The sequence below is a fragment of the Rhinatrema bivittatum genome, chromosome 1 (genome assembly GCF_901001135.1).
Source record: "Rhinatrema bivittatum chromosome 1, aRhiBiv1.1, whole genome shotgun sequence".
NCBI classification, from domain to species: Eukaryota; Metazoa; Chordata; class Amphibia; order Gymnophiona; family Rhinatrematidae; genus Rhinatrema; species Rhinatrema bivittatum.
This window is the reverse complement of record NC_042615.1, coordinates 517,818,268-517,838,634: the sequence shown is the minus strand read 5'-3', so window position 1 is coordinate 517,838,634 and position 20,367 is coordinate 517,818,268. Positions and strand designations below refer to the sequence as shown.

General features: G+C 41.2%; 1 protein-coding gene across 2 annotated transcripts in view; it reads right to left on the bottom strand.

The window, feature by feature from the left end:
* The window catches only part of ABHD17B (abhydrolase domain containing 17B), a 57,507-nt gene that overhangs the window by 35,322 nt on the left and 1,818 nt on the right, over positions 1-20,367 (bottom strand). For both annotated transcript variants that reach the window (XM_029612462.1, XM_029612471.1), the window contains exon 2: positions 4,577-5,051. In XM_029612462.1, the coding sequence (XP_029468322.1) occupies positions 4,577-5,043 (467 nt within the window). In that variant the 5' untranslated portion in view covers positions 5,044-5,051. The remainder of the gene's footprint in view (positions 1-4,576; positions 5,052-20,367) is intronic.

Sequence of the window (20,367 nt, the reverse complement as noted above, 5' to 3'; positions counted from 1 at the left end):
TCTGCATAGCACAGAGGATCTGGTACATGACCAAAATAAACTTGGGAGAAAACACACCCCCTAGCTAACAGTTACAAGTGAGGTTCCTGAGGGGAGAGCTTAGCAAGCCCCAACTCCCCGAGAGGAAATGAGGAAAATTATACAAAATGAATTCAAATATACATGCCAACATAAAATAAAAGAAAATTAAAACTATAAAATCTTATATTAACAAAACATTCTAAATAAGCAGATAAATGCAAGACAAGTGAATAAGAAAATATAAAATGAAACAAGTATTGTACAAAATCAATTCAAATATACCAATATAAAACAGTAAACTAAACTATAAATCATGTATTAAAACAGAATATTCAGATGGCCAAGCTGAGTCCTGAAGGTACAGAGATTGAGAACCAGCTGCTTCCTTAGCTGCTCCTGCTCCATTATCATGGTTGCCTACTCCCTCTGTTCTACAAGTGTGGAAAACCCTACAGGATCAAGACTCTCAACTGGATCCTATGTCCCTGTCGCATACTATGCAAAGGAATACAGCAACACTACACACATCAGGTCCTGCAGGCCATGTGCATCCATGGCCCCAATTCATGTCAACAACAACAAGTCCTGCTGAAAAAGAGCCCAAGCAGAAAAGAGGTTCCCATCCCCCAGTGAACACCTCTCCCTAACACTTACTCTGTATGGAGGGCTACTGCAAGAAGCAGATTCATGCTGCAGCTGCTTCTTCCTTTTCTCATCCCTCATTTTTCACAAGTTCAAATCAGAGCTGTCCAAAAGCAAAAAGGGATAAAAGGTGAGCTGGGAGGAGGTGGTAGTGCCTGAGCTTCTCTTTTGCCTTTGTGGTGGAAGGAAGGTCCTGTAAGATTAGGTGGTCTAAGAACTGCCTGCAAGAGGGATGAACTAGGACCATCAGGTAACCTGGGATTGATCCCAAGGCTTTGCTCAACCAGGACGATAAATAGGATCACCACTCGCCAAGAGAAATCAATGCAAAGGAACAAATGAAATATGCTCAACCAAGCCAAGACCTAACCTAGGTTCTGGGAGAAAAATCCTATTACACTAATTCACAGGTGTCCATCATCAGCTGGAGACAAACTACTGGCAAAGTCTGCATTTCCCTTATAGCCAATGATGTCATAGAAAAACGTGTCTCCTTTGTCTCTATCAGCTAACAGGTGGAATAAAACCCATTTGTCTGGGCTGGTCCAGCAGGATAAGGAAAAAAAAGATTGTAATTGTATAATTTGAAATTTTACATTGGATTATTTGGCATAGAGCATCAACAACTTCCAGATTTTTCTAGGGAAGACAAGTCTTTACTGAACTTTTACGCTTCCTGCCAGCTCAGACATGTGTTGCTCTGTGATTTTACACTGTTTTGAGACTTTTTTTTAGCTAAAATTCTTCTTTTATTCCCCTCAGATTTTGTGCAATTTCTAAGTATTACTTTGCTTGTCTTCTACTGCAACTCTTAAAACTTGTTTACCTCCACATATTTCACTGCTGTTTCAGCACTGCAGCCTGGACAGCTCTTCTAGTCAATTTCAATAAAATGAATAAATTTGAATTGCACTATGCTAAAAAACAAAAAAAAACCAAACCCAAAAACCTGTACTTTTTAGTTTGGGGTATCATTTGGTGTACGGTCAAATTTTCTACTGTCTAGGAATAGCTAAACTGGGGAAGCAGCTAATATTTACCTTCTTTTTTTGTTTTCCTTTTAGATAGCAGAGTACCTGTTTTTCTCTCAAAGATAGTTCTTCCAATTAAAAACAGGCCATGTTTTTTCTTGATAAACCATCCAGAATTTTCACACCTGCTGGCTGGCTGCAATTGTCTTTTTTCTCCTGCACCCCTTTACATTCTGCTTCTTAAACCTCTTTTGGTGCTTCTCCCTCCTGAATGTGTCAAGCCTCAGCTCAACTGTTTGAACCACACAGTGCTCTATGGGTCACCTACGGTGTAACACTCAGTTCAAATATTTGAGTGATACTAATCAGCATAGGAAGAATAGCCACAGTCTGAACATTCCAGATAAAATGTTTTCACCTTTTGCAGATTAAAAGTTCTTTATATATTTATATGTAATAGTATGGCAACCATCACATGCTTTTAACAAACTGGACTTGACAATTTACAAAAATGTTCACTGCTGAACTGTGCACTTAACGCCATGTCTCATCCTTGAACAAACAACTACTCTTGAAACATTTTAATAGAAATTAAGGTTTGTTCATTCAAGTTGCCTCTCTTGGATTTTTTTATGTTCCTTTTGGCTGCAATCATCCTTCATCAGTATATCAATCATAAGAAAATTTGATTTAGAATTACCTGGTAGATAATCTAAAGAGCATAAGCATTTTCGTTTTAAATATATTGTATTTTCCGGCGTATAAGACGAGTTTTTAACCCCTGAAAATCTTCTCAAAAGTCAGGGGTCGTCTTATACGCCGGAGGTAGTCTTATAGGGCAAATAATTACCATATTTTTTGCTCCATAAGACGCACTTTTTCCCCCAAAAGTGTGGGGGGGGGGGGGGGGGAATGTCTGCGTCTTATGGAGCGAATATAAAAAAAAAATAAAAATCTAACAAAACCCCCTACCCTCCTGACCCCCCCCCCCCCGACCTGCCAAAAGTCCCTGGTGGTCCAGCGGGGGTCCAGGAGCGATCTCCTGTACTTGGGCCGTCGGCTGCCAGCAATCAAAATGGCGCCGACGGCCCTTTACCCTTACTATGTCACTGGGGTCGACCAATGGCAGCGGTAGCCCCTGTGACATAGTAAGGGCAAAGGGCCGTCGGCCCAAGTCCAGGAGATCGCTCCCAGACCGCTCCTGGACCCCCGCTGGACCACCAGGGACTTTTAGCAGGTCTTGGAGGGGTCAGGAGGGTGGGGGGTTGTATTTAATTAATTTGGGTGGGGGAAGCTGAGCGATTCGTTTTAAAGGGTCGGGGTGGGTTTTTTGTTTATCGGCTCGGGCGCAGCTGATAAAAAAAAAACCCGATCAGGTCGGATGAAAAAAAAACCACGATGTGAATTGGAACCGGAATCAGAACCGATTCCGGTTCCTCCTTCTCTGCCTCTCAGATCTCGCACATGCACGTCTGCGCCGCTTCACTGCAGTCCTCAGGAGCGAGATCTGAGAGGCAGAGAAGGAGGTACCGTAATAGGATACAAGGGTGGGCCAGAGGGATGCGTTACCGCTCTGATAGTCTTGGAGACAGGGAGGGCTGGGCAAGCAGGGAGAGCTGAACAATCCAAGCAGGATTTGTATACAACAACCAGCCAATCGCCGGTAAGGTACATCGCTTGCCGTGATTGGCTGGCTGTTGTATACTGGGTACCACATACAGTATGGTTATGTAGTGACACAGAAGGGTAGTCTTATACGGCGAGTATATCCCAAACTCTATATTTTAACTGGAAAAGTTGGGGGTCGTCTTATACGCCGGAAAATACGGTATATAAAGCTTTTGTATCTTTTGATGTCTACTTGTGCTTAAAAAATGGGCTAATTTTAATACAGATTAGATTTGTAGGTGGGGGAGTTTAGACAAAGCATTCTTTGATGTTAAGAATGGATCATTCTCCTCCACTAGAACAGTACTTATTACTGCAGTGTATTTGAAGAATCTTGCTCAAGATTTCCTTTCATCCTAGCAAACAGTTCAAGCACATTGTAGAGATGAGTCAAAGCTGTTAAAATAATACTTTCCCCAAGTTTTGGTATCTTGTACATAAACTTTTCTAATATGAGAGCACTATTGCTGGGTCTCCTTGCTAACAACCAGTAAGGTTTCCAGAAAGCAATATTTTTGCATGCCAGTGGTGTCTCTTGCTGCAAATATATATATACTTTTTTTTACATGGAAATAATCTGTTTACATCAGTGGTTTTCAAACTGAATGCAATCAAAGAAACTTCCAATGACACAAATATCTTCTCACTTGAACCTTCATAATATAAAAACCAAAGACAATAATTGCTAACTACAGTCATTTCACATTAAATAACAACAATGTCTAATTTCAGTTACTTGTAAACCATTTTAAATAAAAGAAAAATAAATATGGTTAAAAAAAATATCAGGATATTTTGGGTCTCCAGTGGATGCAGATTTCTCTCATGACTATTCATTGTAGATATTCTAAAAATCCAACTGTCTCCAAGGTCCCCAGGACAGGTTTGAGAAGTCCTGCTCTGGCTGTTTCTCTGGTCCAACTTGTGCTGCTTACTCAAGGGTCCGCTCAGCTCTTGGTCTCTTCAAATTGTGAGGTGCTGATACTCTGAATTTCAAATTATCGAGAAAATAAAGTGATAGTGCAAGTACTGTATAGCACATAGTCCCTGGAAGCTGCACAGGCCTTGAGTTGGCAATAAAATTCTGCAGCATACATTCTACCACATTGGGAGAGAGAATAGCTGTGCTGCAGAAGCAGGTGCATAGATAGGAAACAGGCTCCAATCCAGTATTAGGATATGAACCCCAAGCTTGAAGGCTACTGGTCTGCACTACAAAGTTTGTGCAGACAGAAAAAAAAGTTAGTAAAATAAACATGCAAGTTACTGCTTACCTTGTCCTAAGAGCTATCCAAGCAGCATCAATGTCAGCATATAGATTTTTTTCTGTTGGTTTCCCAGAACTTGTGCCATATCCGGAGTAATCATAGGAGAATATGTTGCAATTAATCCTAGAACCGAGTCCTATGTAAAAGCTGCTCATCTGACCTAAGTCAACAGCATTTCCATGTGAGAAGAGCAACGTATACTTGGCATTAGGTGAGCAACGCACAAACATGCAGGCAATCCTGTTACCTCTGCTGGTTCTAGTCATGAAACATTCAATAGCATCTTTTTCACGAGAAGAGTACTGCCAGTCTGCTCGTTCTGAAAGGTGAAGTGTCCAGCGACTGCCACTCTCATCACACATCAGTGTATATGTAGGGTCAGGTGGTAAAAAAGCCAGTTTGGATGCAATCTTCCCTGGGCATGGTGGACAGCAGAAGAGGCAACACAATTCACTAAAGGAAAGATTATTCATCTTCTTTGCTGGAAAAGGACAAAACAAAAACAAGTATTAACTACTATGGACAACAAGCTGCCATATGTATTTGAGGAGTGTGTGGAGGAAAAAAAAACTGAGGCATTTGTAAACAGACAACTATCAAACATTTGTGAAAATTATTACTTATGCATATTCCTACTGTAAAGGAACTAAAGCCATTCTGCTTTTATGAAACAAAAGGTCAAATAGGTTGTAGGTGATACATTTTGATTTAACTATTTCTGACTTTCAAGGGCTCTACTATCTTCTGTAAAACTGAAGCAGAATAAAATACAACGTACTGAAAATGTATTGCATTTACATTTAGTCTTACACTTAAAAAAGGTTACCATCTCTAAAACAATTAGTATATGAGACAAGAAATAGTAAGGCTTAACATATAAAGCATTTAGCTTTTATTTATGAAACACTTGAAAAAAAAAATGGGGTTGTAAATACAAATACTGAATTGATAAAGACAGGAAGGGAAACATGGACATGACAAGACCCTGCACAAGGAGGGAGACAAGGCCTTCCATCTGGGTATACTGAAAGATAGAGGAATGTGGCTTGAGAACAAAAAGATATTAACCCTTGCTCAAAAAAAAAAAAAAAAAAGTAAATAAGAGCTATAAAGATTTTTTAAAAACCCCCACACCATTCAGCCATGCAACAAACTGGCACTAGTCGGCTGGACCTGAGACCAGCACCATTTTGGTGTCACGATGGCACTGGTCTCAGGGCTGGTTGGAACCATTTTCAAGCAATGCCAGAGGGGCAGAAGGTGAGTGGGTAATTCCTCCTGTCGCTTTCACTAATATGATATTCCCACGGAAGGGATAAATGAAGGCTGCAACTTTTTCAGGTGCTACATACACCCCATCTACCAAAAGAGGGGGAGAGACTGCATTCTTTGGCAACAAAGCATACAAGGACAAGTGGAGGTCACAATTTTTTCAGGAGACGAGAGGACATTTGGAAGGTACCAGGAAAGCACCTTTTTGGATTTGATTTTTATGTTGGTTAATCAAATGATCTGAAACACAAATACACATTAAATGAATTGAAACCCCCAAAACAACAAAAACAAAACAAAACAAAACCAAAAAAAACCCCACACATTTTGAAGGCTGCACACCCTTAGCAACCACTGCAAAACGTTTCATATATACCCTGGGTGCTGTGGAGAGGCCAAAAGGGAACTAGCAATGATCACTGGCATTAGTGAAATGTAGAAAATTTTTTGAGCTTTTGCTACATTCGAGATTGAAGGGAGATCCCTGTGGCTGAGAATATCACAGCATGCTGGGCATACTCAGTGGGCTCAGAGTGCCAGTCAAACGTTTCTAGAAACTTTGACAAAGTTTTCCGCAATAGGGCTCTGTCAATGACGTCACCCATATGTGAGGACTACATCCTGCTATCCTGGGATACCTATTACAAGGTAAGCAATTTTGCTTTTTTGAAGTTGTAGAAAAAAAACTATGATTACATTTTTATTGTGTTTGGAGAGTTTGGGCTGCGCTCTGTCCCTAGTACACAGTCTGCTATACTGCTGCTGGGGAAAAAATTTTTTTTTAATAATAGTACTGCCTCCTGTAATGCTGTGGTTGACTTTTCCTGCTTGTAAATAGTTGTTCAGTTGTGGCTGCTGACAGGATAAGGAGGGTAAAGTAGTGATCTTTAATAGGATCTGTTTCTTTAAACTTTGCCTTCAAGTAGATTATCCCTGTGCATGGAGCACTGGCACTCCATGAAGTTAGCAAGTAGCACATTTAAAACTAATCGGAGAAAATTCTTTTCCACTCAACACACAATTAAGCTCTGGAATTTGTTGCCAGAGGATGTGGTTAGTGCAGTTGGTGTAGCTGAGTTTAAAAAAAGGTTTGGATAAGTTCATGGAGGAGAAGTTCATTAACTGTTATTAATCAAGTTGTCTTAGAGACTAGCCACTGCTACTACTGGCATCAGTAGTTGGGATCTACTTAGTGTTTGTACTTGCCAGGCACTTGTAGCCTGGATTGGCCACTGTTGGAAACAGGATGCTGGGCTTGAAGGACCTTTGGTCTGATCTAGTATGGCAATTTCTTATGTTCTTAGGTTTTTGGGAACATCTTCATGAAAACCCAAAGCCTGCAGCCATGCTAGCCTTCTGGCTCCAATGCTATGGCAGATGTTCTTGAGGAAGTATTTTGTGCATTATAAGCTGACTGAATTATATGTGCTTCCCACATTCTTTTGCTTCTTGTGGTACAGGAGTAAAACGATCCATTGAAGAAAGCTGCTAGGTCAAGGCTTGCAGCTCCTGGAAGAAGTTATAAATTTATCATTCTGTATACAGTTGATGAGCAGCTATCCTAGATGTTAACATAGCTAACTAGAAAATCTTCTTTGCCATGGGGTTCAGTAAACTTGCATCATTACACAGAGCAGAGCTTTCCAAACTGTGTGTCACGACATGTTAGTGTGTCACCTGCAGTGGAAAGGTGTGTCGTCTGGTCCGCATAGCAGCAGGGCCAGCGGAAGCAGGGAACTACAGCAGGAAGATCGGCGGGGCCGTGGTGGAGCTTACCTCACCACGGCCCGAAGAAAAGGGTCAAGTTCACTCCTCCTCCGTCCTGCCTGCGCAGCCCCAGAAGAAAAATGTTGCTGGAGCCACATGGGCAGGAAGGAGGAGGAGCATCTTCCATGTACAGAAGAAGAGCAGCGTTAATGGGCCACCTGATATCCCACATCGCAATGGCCCGAGAAGAGGAGGAAACTCGGTAGCAGGACTGCTGTGAGAATGAGAGCCTGATTGTGTGTTTGAGGGAAGAAGACAGATGGAGAGAAAAATAGAAAAAAAAAAAAAAAGACCCTGTAAAAGGAATTGGCAAAAAACAAGAAAGGGAAGGTGGAAAAAAAAAAAAAAAGGCCTGTGACCAACTGATTAGAAAACTAAGATCAGACAGCAAAGGTAAAAAAGATTATTTTTTAGTGATTGGCATATGTTATCTTTGGGAATGTGCAAGAGTAGCACTTTCTCTATGCCGATCTCGCAATGTACGAGATCGGCATGGAGGAAGTGGAAGCCCGCAAATATTTAATACCGCGGGGCCTGCACAGAGGAGGCAGCAGAACGGGCTTCAGTGCCAGTAGCAGCAATCAGCACCTCCCCAAATATCCACATGGCAGCAGTGACAGCAGTAGCAGAGGAAATGAGAGAGGCTCTGAGGTTGCTGGCAAAAGAAAGAGGAGGGGGGGGGGGCTGCCTTCAGTGTGTGCAAGTGTATGAATAGGAGTCTGCCTGGGGGTGTATGTGTGTGAATGTATGGGTGACTGCCTGAGGCTGTATCTGTTTATGAGAATGAATGGATGTCTTCCTGGGGTCTGTCTGTGTGAGAATAGGTGCCTGCCTGTCTGCGTGCGTGCGTGTGCATGTGTGCCTGTGGGGTGGGGAGGGAGCCGTGAGAGAATCAATGGGAGCTGCCTGGTGGGGTCAGTGTAGGTGTATCATTATGTAATCCACAAAAATTTATGTGGAGGCGGTGCAGGCTTGTCTTGTGCTGCGGAGCGCTTTGGAAGAGGGGGGGGGGGGACGAAGAATGGTGAGGGGGAGGCGGGGGGTGCCCGGCAGCGGTGACCAATAGCAGGGGAGCATTTTAAAATGCTTCACTGTGGTTGGGCACCGTTCTGTTAGTCAGGGAGCCGTTAGTTTTGCCTCAGACGGTGTGGGCAGGCTGAGGCAGCAGCGGCGTTTAGTTTCCCTCCCTCCTTATGACATATTATGTTTATTCTTCAGGAGTGTATAATGTTTTAAACTTTGTCGCAGAAGGTGGCGGTAAACCTGAGCCTGTTAAGTGTTGAATTTACTGTAAAAGAGCATGGTGGGGGGGGGATCTTATGTAATTTGGGGGCTGCTACATGAGATGGCCAATGAGCAAGAGGGGGGCCGATGCTCAAGGCCGCGTGCTTACCTTTGCTGGGACAAGGTGGGGTAAGACGAGACATGGACAATGCTTAGCCCTACCACTGGGGGCGTTTTGAGCTTATGTTAAAGTTAAGGGCTCGGGTTCAAGTTGTAAATAAACTGCAGCCTTTTTGAAAACCAAAGGATGTGTACTATTATTTGTAAAGGAGGTGGGGGGGGGGGGGGTTTGTTGTCCTATGATTCGGGAAGAGCATATCAGGTCTCTACATTAGTATATATTTAAGGAAACATACATAAATTGTCGAAATACGTTTTGTGCGTTTAACCTTTAACCTCTGGTTTGCTAGTAGAGTGAATTACTGTGTCTTGAAATTGTGTTTGTCTAAAAAGTGTGTCACCAACATGAAAAGTTTGGGAAGTTCTGACAGAGGAATACTAGAATGTAGTTTGGAATCCTTTGCTTCCCACCCCCCCCCCCCAAAAAAAAAAAAAAAAAGCTGATTCCATTATTACAGATTCATGGAGGAATTGCACCCCGATGCTCAAGACAAGGTTGAATTTTTCTGAGATATAACTTCCTTGCTGCTGGTAATAGAGAGAAGGGTGTCAGTTACATTCTGTCTTTGGGATTAGCATACCAAATATATCATCTCTATGTTCTGCCTCATTCTGTAAAGCAAATGGACTTGCTGTTGACATCTTTTGGACAAAAGCAGAATATGACAGATTTCGGGTGATGTACTTCTAGGATGCTGTGGAGAAGGGTCCGATGAAGTTAGATTGACTTTTCATCATCAGACTAGTACAAGAAGGAATTCAGATGATTCTGATCTTTCAAGGATCACACAATACTAGATGTGGTTCTTCTGAGACTGTCCTAGCCTTGGACAAAAGTTGAATCTTGACTCAAACTATGATTCAGTTTGTATAATTTCTTGCCTGGCTTAGCATGGCAAAATAGATGGAGTTTCAGATTTTATGGCCATGGACTCAAAAATGGGAGACTCTTTTCTAACTAGGATGGAAGGAGATGTAGAACCTGGTATATTAAGATTGGATTAATTTAATAAAAAACTTACTTTGATGATGATCCTGTTAAGGAGGAATCCCAGTAGAAGAAATATCTGATTCAGGAACTAGAATCAGCATGGATTGTTTGGACAGGACACAGAATTAAAAACTGTTTTGCTTGATCAGTACTAAGATTCATATCTCCATGCCAGAAGCTGTGGTACCTTTACTTGTTGATTGTTCCAGCAAAAATTATGCTAAGAGGGATGGCACTAAACATCCCAATGTGTTGTTGACATTTAGTGCCCACAGAGCTCGTTTTCACTCCTGCATGCTTTGGCACTGAAGAATGCAGTCTGTCTCTCTTTGCTAGAAGGGGAGTGGCACCTGTGCCAAGCCTTCAGAATCATGGAGTTTAGCATGAGGGGGACTTTTGTCTTTTTTAAATTTAGGTGATGTCCCTAAGCTGGTAATTGTTTCCTCTTTGCTGATCTGGAAGCTTTAAAAACTTGTTCCATTTAGCTTCTGAATCTTCTGGCCCTGGGTGACATTCAGGCATAGACTGTGCAGTTAGACATCATGTGATGGACCTAAGCACAAACATGGCAGTCCCGCTAGTCTGATAAAGACAACTGCAGGGACACATTTTGAAGCTTGGTTTGCTTTGCAAGATAGGGCAAACTCAATTTTGCAAAACTAAATTAACAAAAATAAAATTTTTTTGAGAAAAACAAACTACTTCAGAGGAAAAAATAAAATCAGAAGATAGGGAAGAAAAAAAAAATCTACCTTACCTCTGTATTTTAACTTGGAATATTGATTAAATGTAAGGTGTTGCTAAATTTCCCTATATATGATTCAGTTTTTTGAAGACGTGATCTAAGTTTCATCAATGATCCATCCTTTTTTCTTTGATTTGTCTAGGACTGCATCACTATCATTCCTTCAGCTTGATTTGCAAAAAAAAAAAAAAAAAAAAAAAGAGATGTTGGGCAAGCAGCTTAAGAGAGGAAAAATGCATCCTTTTGCATGAGGAATAAAAAAAAAAAAAAAAAAAAAAAAAAGACTGAAAAGACTCATGCTCAAGACTGTTTTTTCATCCAGGTGCCACTGGATGATGTCACCCATTTATGCGGCTGTTTTTTGTACTGCTTGCCCACGAAGAATAGCCTTCCCACCATGGGCCTTAGATAATTGCTGGTCTGCTGTGAGTGATGGGATAGCACAGAAGCTAAAGTTAGGGGGGCATGTCAACCAATATGATCACATGAATCCAGCCTAATGATTAATAAATTTGTCCTCTTACACAAGTACACTTCTATTTATTTTTGCTATGAACATTTGCTTTGAAAGAAAAACTGAATATTGCATAATTTAATAGATCTGATATCACAAAAAAAAAATGTTCGAATCTGCTGGCAAATTACAGTCTACAAAATAATACAAAGACAATATCAAGTGGTCATGGCAACCAGTTTAGAACTAGCTGTACTCTGGCAGCTCTATACCATGCACTTTCAAGGTCTTTGATAAAGCTAGATGCATAAACTGAATCTTGCTCAAACTATAGTTTCACTGCACTTACTGTTAAAACAATTTTTGTACTATTGACATCTGGCAGTACACTCAAAACTTCGCTTTCTAAACAAGCTTATATACTAAAATTCTTATGACATTTACACTTTTACTTTATCTTTTGCTTGAAAAACTGCAAAGAATTCAAATACTAATGGTAATCAAATCTATGTAATAAAGAAATGTATACAACTATCCTAAATGCCATAGTCAACAAACTTCTATACAATTCCTGTCTTTCAAATATGCAAGTGTTGCATATTCTATAAAAAATTCTAACAAAGCTTTTTCAGACAGCCCCCCCCCCACCCAAAAAAAAAAAACAAACAGAGGACTTTAGTTCATTCCAGCTAATCATGATATGGAATTTGATTATGGTGTAGGAATCAGGTCTAGAGATAGAAACAAACCATGTCTGGGGAGTTCCTTTGGTGACAACCTGAGGGATCAAGTAACGAAAGGGGAGTGAACATTGTTACATGGAATGTACGTATCCTCTATTTTTTTGATGTGAGGGGACTAGGTTTGCTGGGATTTTGGTAATTTAATATATTGTGCTTGCTATTTAGAAGGACTGGTATGGGCTCAGTTTAGTAGGTTTATGTTGAATGACTACTTGTAAGTTTTGTATTAAAGGGTTGACCTACCCCACCCCGTTAGTGTAGGGGGATGGGGCTATTCTGCATACTAGGGACTATTTTGTATTGATTATTGCATTTATCTGTCAAACTGCTTTTTGTTCATATTTATGAAGAAGGAATTTGGTATTACCTGTTAATTTTCATTCCTGGAGTCCTGTTCCATCAGTCCAGACAAGTGGATTATCTCCACCTAGTAGCAAATGGAGACAGAGGACACACCTTTGCCAGTGACATCACCTGGTATAAAGGCTGGTTTGCAAGGGGCGGGGGGGAGAAAATTTGTAAGATCAAGACTTCCTCATGCTCATCTCTTAAGAGAAGGTAGAAATTTGTAACTGAAGATGCCCCATCCAGGATAACTGTGCAGGTACTGATGTTCTGTGATAGTCCTGGACTGGTGTAGCAGGACTCGAGGAAAGGAAATTAACAAATAAGACCAAATTTCTCTTTCCTTACCAACCTGCTGCACCAGTCCAGACAAGTAAGGCGTCCCCAAGCTTATATGACTTCAGATGGGAGGAAGCCCATCTGCCTCAGGAGCTGGCTGGTTTGACAATGTGTGCACCGAGGGCTGCATCATTTTCTGACCTATAGATCTACCCTGCAATGTTTTGCAAACGAATGTAAGGAAGACCACCTGGTAACACTTAACTCCTCTGGAGTGAGCACTATACACTCCACCAAAAAGAGAAAGCCTGAGCCCAAACAAGCTCCACAATTTGGTTGCCCTTTCAGGAAATCGATAGAAGCAATAGTTTTCTTAATCCATCTTGCTGAAGTCTAGGAGCTGCCTCATCTCAAGGAGGCCCTCCAAATAAGTCCAACAAACTAATAGACTTCATGAAAGGAATAGTGACTTAAGAAAAATTGCTCTTGCTCTGACTTTCTCCATCTGAAGTGGTCAGAATGGAGAGAGAATCCTATTTCCATGAAATCATGTTCAGTAAAAGATGGGGGGGGGGGGGGGGGGGGGGGCGGCGACAAAAAAAAAAAGTCTGCAAGAAAATGAGGTAAGGGTCTCAGTCAGAAAACCTTCTGGTATATGCTTGGCAGACCCCAAGAGCCCCTATATCAGGGGGACTCAAACCGGTGCTATGGGGCCCCCCAGTCAGTTTTTCAGGAGGTAATGTATGCAAATCCCTCATGCATATTTATTAGGGATATCCTGAAAACATGATGGCTTTGGGGGGGGGGGGTCCTGTAGGACCAGTTTGAGCACCCCTGCCCTAGTTAATGCCTTTAGGGATGCTGGCTTGGATGACAAAAGGAGAATCTCCCCTGAATTCCAACTAGCTCCCGAGTGTGGTAAGCTCCCCGGGGTGGGTTTACACTTGGCTCTCCACTTTGTAGGCAGCCTGATCTAAGCAGGGTCTTGACTGCCCACATAACTTCTATTTCTTAATTGTCTTGAATGTGCTCAGCAATATTCAAAAGACTTGGCAGTTCTTTTATAGCCATCATCCAGATCAGCATCTTTCCACAACTTTCTCCTGAGTTCTTTTGACAGTTCCTTGGTAGCTCATGGTTGGGATTTTGCTTTGAAATGCACAACCCAGTAAAGAGAACCAAACAGAAACTGCTGAACTTATCCTGTCATGTGACTCAGTTTAACATAGGTGGGGGCCAAATCACTTGTGTGCACTTTTGAAGGAAATGAATTACACCATAGTTTAAATATTTAGGATTATTTGCTTAGTTGCAATATTTTACAAAAGTAAATCAGAGCAACATACATAACATTGAAAATTACAAATTAAAAAATAAAATCACTAAGAATTCATAAAATGACAGTCACTACATGAGTGACTGGAATAGCTTTCCACTAAGCCTCTCCACCACCAGAGAAAGAACATTCACTATCGCAGGCCCTGCCCTCTGGAACTCCCTCCCCACACACCTCCGTCTTGAAGCCTCATTACCCAATTTCAAAAAAGGTGTTAAGACCTGGCTCTTCAGACAGGCCTACCCAGAAACCAACCCCTCGTAGCCTACCCCCTGAAACCCACCCAGTCACCCCCCCTCACACCCCTCTCCTGCAACCCACCCCTATCCTCCCCTCCTCCCTACCCTCCCCTGTAACGCACCCCAGACACCCGACTCCACTGTAAGTTTAAGTTAAAATGTACAACCTGCTCTAAATGCTGTAAATAAGTTATCTTTTATAACCTGCATTAACTACTGTAAATAAGCTATCATATATGACCTTTCTTTATATGCTGTAAATTAGCATCAATATTTAACCTACGTTAATTAAGTCACGTTGTATATCCCTCTGCATTTATGGTTATGCTACTATACGTTCTCAGCTGCTATCCTTTCCTCCTGGAACCCTTCTCCCTCACTCACTCCCTCTCCTTCTTCGCTCCTGCTCCATTACCCGCTCCCTGTTTTATGTAATTTCCTCCTTTCTCAAGTTGTATTGTAAACCGGCGTGATGTGCTTGCACGAACACCGGTATATTAAAAGCTATTAAATAAATAAATATATTAAGAAATTCTGGAATATATTTCACTTAGCAGTTGTGGGATAAGATATGTGGATACAAGGAACACTATTTTAATCATTTTTCTTCCAGTTTATAAGGCAACAAAAGTTGAACATTTTGGAAGGGTGTGTAGACATATAGCCACTGCACACACACAAAATTAAACAAAGATCGGATTTATCTAGTAAAAGTTGAGATGAGTGGTCTGTTCAGTTTACTGACTTAAGGGCTAAAATAATCCAAGAACTAAGAGGCTATTTCACCTATTTATAGATGTTCTCTAGGCCAATGGCTCCCAAACTTAGGCTCAAGCAGCCAGCCCAATTTTCAGGATAAACACAATCAACAAGCATAAGACATCTGCGCACACAGCCTCCATAACATGGGGGCACTAAAAAATAGATATGGGAATCACTTTTCAAGCCTGCACTTTTTGACTACACTTGGTTAATTTGGTTTGACCATTTTCAGTGCACTACACAATTAAAATGGGAAAAAAAAAAAAATCACAACCCAAAAATAAAACAAGTTATTATAATCATAACTAAAGGTTCACTAAATCAAAAATTAGGTATTTGAACTAAAATATGATGAAAGGTAAATACACTTGCTCAAACTACATGGTCTGAAAATACACACACATTTCTGTTACAATTTGAGGTCACCAAAGACAATTTAGTAATGAAAGAAGAGGAATGAAAAATGTAACATGCATCAACACTATCAGGAAAAGCACAGCCATCAACTGTGCAGTTTTCCTATTGGTAGATAGTGAAGGGGAAGGAACACAGACAACAGCAACAGGTTCAGAGAATCCCTTTCCTGTGATTAAAGGTAGGGGTCAAAGAGAAAGATCAACCCAACGAAAAGCTAGGCAAAATCTCTTCTCAAGTATCATAATTATTCTTCCCCCACCCACCCCAAATACAGACCCAATCTGTAGTAACTGAGGGGAAAAAAAAGGCTACCCTGCAGCTCTGGTAAGGGGAGAGAGGTGCTGGATAAGGAAGAGAAGGCCTGTGGAATGGAGAAAGAAAGAAATTAGGGATATGAAGAGGAGGAGGAGTATATGCTAGCACTCCCTTCTCCAGCAGTAGACCATTCTGGTGAGTGTTTTGTCTGGTAAGTGCAGGTGGAAGTTGAAATTTTACAGAAACAAAATATGAGGGATATATGGATGTTACAAGCACAGCAATACTTGCATCCACTGATACCAACTGATTTAGGTTAAGATATATTACAATACAACAAGGCAGCTTGGAAAAAAACCCTAAAAAAGTATAAAATATTTAAACACCCCCCCCCCAAAAAAAAGAAAAAAAACCAAACCCAAGTCAGATTTAAGGAACCTGTAGCACAAATACATGGAACACTTCTATATACTTCTAAGATGCCCAGGGAACAATTTGACAAACTCAGTTACTAACAATTAAGTTTTTTTTATTTTGTGACTAGTTCCACAACTGTGTTACAGCTGCTACTTAAGTCCTTAATATGAGAAAAATGAGTAATTCTGCAAACAATTTATCATGGAAACACAACTTCAGGCAAAAATGTTTAGGAGCCAAGGAAAATTTTTGCCCAAGAAACACTTTGTCTTGGCTTTTGTATAGCCTATTTTCAAATTGGGGGTGGTGCCATTTTCGCTTGTTCTCCCCCCCCCCCCACACTTTAAAGATGTCCTGCCTTTCCCACTCTTCCTCTTGCTTCCACAGCCTCCAACATCTTCCCCCTCTTTCTCCCAACCACTATCCCCCTCCACCTGTATATATGGATTGACAGGAGGCCACCTTGGATTAGTTTCTGTCTGGCCACATCAGGCAGGTAAATGCAATTCCGTAGTCTTTTTTTCAAAGCAAACTTGTGAAGGTATGAGACTCTGCATGGTTTTACACTCCTTTTCTAATTTTTACTAACCATGGATTATCTAAGGAAACAAAAGCATTCAGCCCATTTGTCCCTATAGAATTACATATTGCTGCTACTATACAAATCTGATCAGGCTTAAATTATGAAAAAACAAGCCGTTAAGCCCGTTAAAACGGGCTACATTAACATTTTTTTTGGATCATTTCCTTCCCCCTCATTCTCCCTCCCACCTCCCCCACTCTCTCCCCTCAGTCACTCCTCTCTCTCCCCCCCTCCCTCCCTCCTCCCCTCAGTCACTCCCCCCTCCTCCCTCCGTCACTCCTATCTCCCCCTCCCCCAGTCACTCCCCTCAGTCACTCCCCCCTCCCCCAGTCACTCCTCCCCCCTCCCTCCCCTCAGTCACTCCTCTCTCCCCCCTCCCCTGAGTCACTCCTCTCTCCCCCTCCCTCCTCCCCTCAGTCACTCCTCCCTCCCTCCCCCCTCCCCTCAGTCGATCTCCGCCGAAGACCCAGAGCGGCGGCCCGAAGACGCGGAGCGGCGGCGGCATGCGCGCGAGGGAGGGACAGACTTCCTTCCGTCCGTCTGTCCCTCCCTCGCATGCCGCCGCCGCTCCGGGTCTTCGGGCCGCCGCTCCTGCCGCTCCGGGCCGCCGCCGCTCTTCGGGCCGCCGCTTCCGCTCCTGCCGCTCCGGGTCTTCGGGCCGCCGCTCCTGCCGCTCCGGTGCCGCCGCCGCCGCTCCGGGTCTTCGGGCCGGTGCCGCCGCCGCCGCTCCGGGTCTTCGGGCCGCCGCTCCTACAGCGCCGTTTTTATTTTTAAGAGGCACACTGTGACCGACGTGCGCGCATGCGCGGTAGAGCTGCTCTCTACTGCGCATTTGCGGCACGTCAACCTTCGTTTATTAGGTTGATTAAATTATGAAAAAATGATTAAAAGTAGGAGGCCTCATTTAAAAGGGATTGACATTAACTTATTTTAGAGAAAGGTTTCCAGAAGCTGAACCTGATAGCCTATAGTACTATATGTACATAAACTCATATTTTGGAAGATCAGAAATGTTTTAGCACTTTGTGTAGTTGCTGGTTCCAAATAAGAATAAAATACCCCTTAAAATTCTATCCACCTTCTCCTAATTACCATGGCTATTCCTCTCCCATATTATCCATACCCTGGACCCTGCAAGATGACAATTTTTTTTAGAAATTAATCGCACAGACTACAGTATTGTATAGAAGCACATGGGGAATATCATTAATACAACCTATACTAAAAATACTCAAAGATAACAGTCGTTAAGAGAAAACTATATTTAATAAAAATCACTCAGATGCTTATTTTGCTTGCATGTTAGACAACAAATCTGTTAAGAAAAAAAAAGGTTCATGAACATTACAAGATGTGGTTTTCTTCTTCAGTACATAAATGTATTTATGTACTGTATCTGTATCGCTCCATGGTGAGACCGCACCTTGAATACTGTGTACAATTCTGGTCGCCGCATCTCAAAAAAGATATAATTGCGATGGAGAAGGTACAGAGAAGGGCTACCAAAATGATAAGGGGAATGGAACAACTCCCCTATGAGGAAAGACTAAAGAGGTTAGGACTTTTCAGCTTGGAGAAGAGACGACTGAGGGGGGGATATGATAGAGTTGTTTAAAATCATGAGAGGTCTAGAACGGGTAGATGTGAATCGGTTATTTACTCTTTCGGATAGTAGAAAGACTAGGGGGCACTCCATGAAGTTAGCATGGGGCACATTTAAAACTAATCGGAGAAAGTTCTTTTTTACTCAACGCACAATTAGACTCTAGAATTTGTTGCCAGAGAATGTGGTTCGTGCAGTTAGTATAGCTGTGTTTAAAAAAGGATTGGGTAAGTTCTTGGAGGAGAAGTCTATTACCTGCTATTAAGTTCACTTAGAGAATAGCCACTGCCATTAGCAATGGTTACATGGAATGGACTTAGTTTTTGGGTACTTGCCAGGTTCTTATGGCCTGGATTGGCCACTGTTGGAAACAGGATGCTGGGCTTGATGGACCCTTGGTCTGACCCAGTATGGCATTTTCTTATGTTCTTATTATGACTAACCAATGGCAGGGCAGCTATAAAATGTGCTCTCACCTCCAAGGATTACAACTAAATACTGAGCTGACCTGGTTTTCTACAGGAAGTGAAGGCAAAAAAACTAAACTGTGATGCTAAGTATAGGAAATGCTGTGGATGAAAAGTATTAGCTGGGAGTCACTATGTACTCTATTTGTGGCAGAAATTTGGATGAATGGTTCAAATGTTATTAGGAAAGACACTTAACAGGAAGATGAGGGATCAGGGAGACCAGTTTCCCTATGGGAAACTAGGCTAAAAATGCATCTCAATTTCTGCATAGTGAAATGGAAGTACAAGGGTCATAAAATGTTAGTTTTGATGATATTTTGATACCTGCTTCAAAATGAGCTAATTGTCTGGTGAGATCAGTTCAAGATAAAACATCCTGAGCTTGATATACTCAATTCACAATATAGATGCAGTCCAACCAATAAGCTGAGTAGGTATGACTTAAAAGTTATTAAGCAGGCATAGAAAATCTGATAGCCTAATTTTCATATTAAGTAATGTATCTGCAAATTCTATTTGAATGGTTTTTAAATCTACGCAGATCAACAGGTTATACTAAATTCAACTCAGATTTTAAAAAATAAGAAATCTGTACCTGGCTAATAAGTCATGAAAGAGGGAATACAAATAAAAAACTAAGCATGTAGGTTTTAAAAGAAATTTAAATGAACTAGCATTTGATAAAAATGAGTAGTAAACTTCTGTAAAGAAGCTAGCTGGCTTATGAAAGACAAATGTAATAACTGATATAGTGATTCAAACAAAATGCTTTGATATTGCCAACCTTATGTATAAGTCAACAAAAGCCCCTGGATCTTACTAAACTGGGAATAATGCATGTTTTGATACGCCATGGATGAATTTTTGCTGAAGCCAAGTCATTTCCATCAATGAAATGAGTCTCTGGTAAGATATAGAAAATCTCTTGAGAATTACACTTGACTGAACTAGTCCAATAGCCTGAAATAAAATCCAGACATTGGCTATTGACTTTTATGAATGAGCTATTGAATACCATTATGTAATTTATAAAGAAAAAAGGATTACCGTACATTAAAGTTCAAATGACATCATACAATTTTTAAAGCACAAAAATTCCCAGAATAAAAAAACCCCTCAAGAGCTTTCAAACTTGATAAATTTCCAAATAATTTGTCTCCAAAGCACCACTATTTAGTTCACGTTATGTTAAGGCATAAACTCTTTAGGGTGTCATTCATACATTTTATAGGGCTACATACCAAAAAAAGGTTAAATCCCTCACTAAGCCCATTCACTCTTTTCGCATTAATCTCTTCCCCTGCACAGTAGGCCATATCAATGACTGGATCTGACCTTAGAAAGTCACTACTGATTTTTCTCCAGGCTTAAGATATCAATGACAGAGAATGGCTTTTTTTTTTTTTTTTTTTTTTTTTTTTTTTTAAGTATTCCTAATTTACACTCACACTGGAACAAACTCCAACAAGGAGTATTTAAAATGACATACAAATCAAAATAAGTCTTCACTTAGGATCTACTATACTAAGGGTCCCGTTCCCCCCCCCCCCCCCAAATTGTGTCTATGGGAAAATGCTTAGTGCATAGGCCTTTTAGTCTGAAAGGCGAAGACTAATTAATACAATCTTGCAGTTAGAGTTGCATAAGAATTTGACCTTCTAAGAAGCAAAGCAGCTGGCTCTCTGCTTTTTTTTTTAAATCAAAATTGACAGTAA